We start from the raw sequence: 4,160 nt of genomic DNA, 5'->3' as shown, positions 1-4,160 counted from the left end.
AGAATCTATAGCTCACGGTCACCTGCCCTCACTGTCTTACCCGCCTGGGTGGGGTAGATGATGAAATAGTCGCTGAATGTAGGCAGCCGCCTCTTCTCTGATATGTCATCCAACTGCATGGGTTCATCATCCGTTTCAATGCCATTATCTCTTTTCTCTATTTTTTTGAGGAATGAAAAAGACAAACTACAATAATACATCACCGACACCAATAACTCTTAATAAAAGTCACAACAAGCTTGTCTCTCCACGAGAGAGAAATATCCACAAAAGCTATATAAGTCAGATGTCAGTCCCACAAGCCACCTGGAGTCACATGGATGATGGGACGTCCCTTGGAAATTGCACGCGCCTGTCTCAGAATGTGAGGCTCCCAGACCGACCTCATGAAGTCAGGGACGTGGATCCGCCCCTCAGCCTAAGTTAGCTATTCTAACCCAAGTAAGTTTTCCGTCCATTCCCTCCTCCCAGCTCAAAGTCCCCAGTATATGACATAACGGAAGTTATATCCGCTAATGGTCCTCTAATTTAAAATATAATATTTATATATATATATATATTTTTTAACTGACTTATTTTCTTCCCTCAATTATCAATATGAAACTTCCCTAGAAACATGGCTATTACAAAGGAGTCTTTACTTACCTCCCCTGCAGGCCTGAATGATAAAGATCTTTGGTTTCTCATGAAGTCCTGGACAATTTTTATTGTTAAACATTTCAAAAACATCTTCCAGGCTGACTCTGGCACCGTCTTTCATTTTAATAAAGCCTTTTTCTCCATGGGACATAAGAGTAACCACGCAACAGCCAATTTCATCTTTCATTTCATTTAATCCATCACGAAATGATGTTAGCTTGTCCATCAATTCCTGTAAAATAGGATAATATAGTAAAAAGAACTGAAGGTGGGAAAAATCAGAAATGCTAGAGGTGGCCCTTTCACTACTAGGTGACCCCGTGAGATGATAGTGAACCACCCCGCTAAGAGAGAAGGCAAGAATGGCTGCTGTCACTACTCCCCATACATGTCATAAAGAGCCTACCCATCGCAACGAAGGAAAATAAAAATTAAATGAGGCTTAAATATTGGAAACAAAGAGCCAAAACTCATTATTTACAGACAATATGACTATCGAGAAATAGAAAATAAATCAACTAAAAAACCATTAGAACTAGAGATCAGCAAGTTGGCTTATACAAAATTAATTTACAGAGATCTATATTTCCCCAACTGTCCACCAATAATCATTTAAGCCACAAAATGGAAAAAAGGATCCCATTCGTGGTCACAATAAAACCAAAATACCTAGGAATAAACCTAACAAGGAATGCATATTACCTAAATGAAGAAAGCTATAAAATAAACTTTAGTGAAGCGGCAACATAAACATGATATGCCAATATTTCTGACTGCTATGACTCAATACTATTAATTTGCTAATTCACTCCAAATTAATTTCAATTCAATATCATGTCAACCAAAATCCCAAAGGATTTCTATAGAACTTAGAATGATTCTCAAGGTCATAGATAACAGATAATGCTCAAGAATAGCCAAGAACATTTCGAAGGAATAATAATAATAATAATAATAATAATAATAATGAGTGGGGGATAGGGCCTATCAGATATGAAATTGTACTATAAAATCATGGTAAAAAAAAGTGCTATACTGGCATAAATATAAACAAATATATGAAGGGAATATTTTAGAATCCAGAAATTAATCCAAGTACTATAGACAGGAATTTAGTCCATGATAAAAGTGGAATTTCAAATATGTGGGTGAAGGATATATCATTCAACACATGTTGAGATGACTGACTATCCATTTGGAAGTAAAGTTAGACCTCCTATAACACATTGTTCCAAAAATAAAATTCCAGAGAGTAGAAGGTAAACCTTACACTATAAAAATATCACAGAAAAATAATTTTAAAATTTCTAAGTTGGGAAGGCATGGGCTTAATCAAGACACAAAACCTAGAAGCCAACAAACTGACAAGTTTACTCACAAAACTTCCGTATGACTTAAGACAACAAGTCAAAAGGCAAGTAACAGGGTAGGAGAAAAATATTTGCACCATATTCTGTACGTGAGTAACGTTCAAGGAAATAACTATAGGAGAAAAAAAAGAAAATCCAGTAGGAAAAAGGCCAAAGGATACAAACAGGTCATTTATAGAACAAAAAATGGCCAAAAAGACGCCCAACTGGGAAAACGAATCATTATAACCTAGAAATGCAAAATGAAATTTAGAACCGTGAAATCCTTTTGCTAGTAAATATTACTACATATTTATAAATAAATGTTGACAGGATGTAGAGAAAGAGACCATTTTTGGACCTTTGAGAGAATAGAAATGGAAAGAACATTGGCAATGTCTGCCATCTGAATGGAAGAGGCTTGATTAAAAATCATGTACCGTAGAAGAGATTCTGGTATACTCTTTGGGGAAAATGAGGAAATGTGTTTTTAGCTTTGAAATAATAAAATCTAAATTTATTGAGCAGTTGCTGTAAGTCAGCTACTATTCTGAGAAATTTTACAGATAGACCCTCATTTCATCCACACAACAACCCTACATGATAATTTCCTATCATCACCCCCTGCCCCTTGTAGAGATAAGAAAGTAGTCAATTAATTTAATGCAGGGTTTCTAAAAATGTTGTACTATTGACATTTGGGCCNTCTAGGCCTCAAACATACATAGGCTAGCATATAGTTGTAAAATTCATTCATTCAGCAAAATTGGAGCACGAGGTTCTTTGTCTTGACCCTTAATTATTCCATAATAACTTTGTGATTAGTTTGTCACATTCCATGGGGGGTGGGGGGAAGGAGAGAGAAACACTTTGGAATTTAATTTATAGATTAATTTGGAAAAAACCTGACATTTCTATGGTATTGAAATTTCCCATCCATGAGCATGGTATTTCTCATCATTTATTCAGGCATTTCCTTATGTCTTTCAGGTATGTTTTGTTATTTTCTCTAATAAAGCTCTTGCTCATCTTTTATTAGTCATTCCTAGACATCATTCACTAAAGCAAGAGAAATAATGTGGTATCTTTTTCTTTTCTATTATATGCTCTAATTTATTATTGCTACTGTATACAAACTATTCATTTCTAAAATACTGATCCTTATACCTCTTTTTCTTATCTCAATGCATTAGCTAGGACCGCCCATGCCATGTTAGAGAGCAGTGGTGATAGGGAATGCTTGTCTCACCGCTAACTTCTAAAAAACACTTACAACTTTATTAAAGCATAATTGATAACTGGCAATCATATTTACTTTAAGTGTACAATTTAATGTTTTGACATATGTAAACTTCCGTGAGGCCATCACCACAATAAAGATAATGAACGTTCCAGTCAGCCCCCCAGTGTCCTTGTGGCCCTTTGTAATTCTTTCCTCCCACTCCATCCTCCATTCCCTGCACCACTGATTTGACTTCTGTCACTATGTATAGATTGGTTTGCATTTTCTAGAAATTTATATACATGGAATCCAACACGACATACTTTACCTGGTTTCTTTCAGTCAGAATAACTATTTTGAGCTTCATCTATGTTGTAGGTTGTAGCAAGTGCTCATTTCATATTACTGAGGAGTAGTCCATGAATGATGTACCATGATTCGCTTATCCATGCACCAGTTGATGGTCATTTGGGTTTTTTCAAATTTTTGACTATTTCACATAAAGCTATGAACATCCGTGTGCAAATGTCTATGAGGATATATGCTTTCATCTCTCTTGAGTAAATAACCAAGAAGTGGAATCTTTATTTTATTTTTTGTTAATTTTTATAAGAGCTTATTTAAGCCAAACTGACAACGTATACTGAGAAGCAAGATCTCAAATGCTCCACAAGGACTGGAATCTTACATCTAGCTTTTAATGGGGAAATTTTTAATGTCTCACCATTAAGTATGTTTCATTACTGCCATTATTTTCCTTTACTTCCATTTTACACTAGCATTTTATCTTGCATTGCGTGTGTGTGTGTGTGTGTGTAAACTACCTTAATCCTTCTTGAAGAAGGTAAAAACAATTAAATAAATGTCCTTGACCACTTACTACTATCTTCTCTACATTTTCCTGTTTCCCCTCATGAGTGAACCAAGTCCATCCAGCACACAAGATTCTT

The 4,160-nt window shown here is 35.4% G+C and overlaps 1 protein-coding gene across 2 annotated transcripts in view; it reads right to left on the bottom strand.

The window, feature by feature from the left end:
* LOC109393497 (caspase-14-like) overlaps nt 1–4,160 on the bottom strand; it is a 36,657-nt gene that overhangs the window by 23,431 nt on the left and 9,066 nt on the right. For both annotated transcript variants that reach the window (XM_019662798.1, XM_019662800.1), the window contains 2 exons: nt 646–871; nt 41–157 (listed from right to left, as the gene is read on the bottom strand). In XM_019662798.1, coding sequence (XP_019518343.1) covers nt 41–157; nt 646–871 — 343 coding nt within the window. The remainder of the gene's footprint in view (nt 1–40; nt 158–645; nt 872–4,160) is intronic.

The sequence above is a fragment of the Hipposideros armiger genome, unplaced genomic scaffold, assembly GCF_001890085.2.
Source record: "Hipposideros armiger isolate ML-2016 unplaced genomic scaffold, ASM189008v1 scaffold_380, whole genome shotgun sequence".
NCBI lineage: Eukaryota > Metazoa > Chordata > Mammalia > Chiroptera > Hipposideridae > Hipposideros > Hipposideros armiger.
Note: the sequence above shows the minus strand (reverse complement) of the source record. Positions and strands in the feature narration are given on the sequence as shown.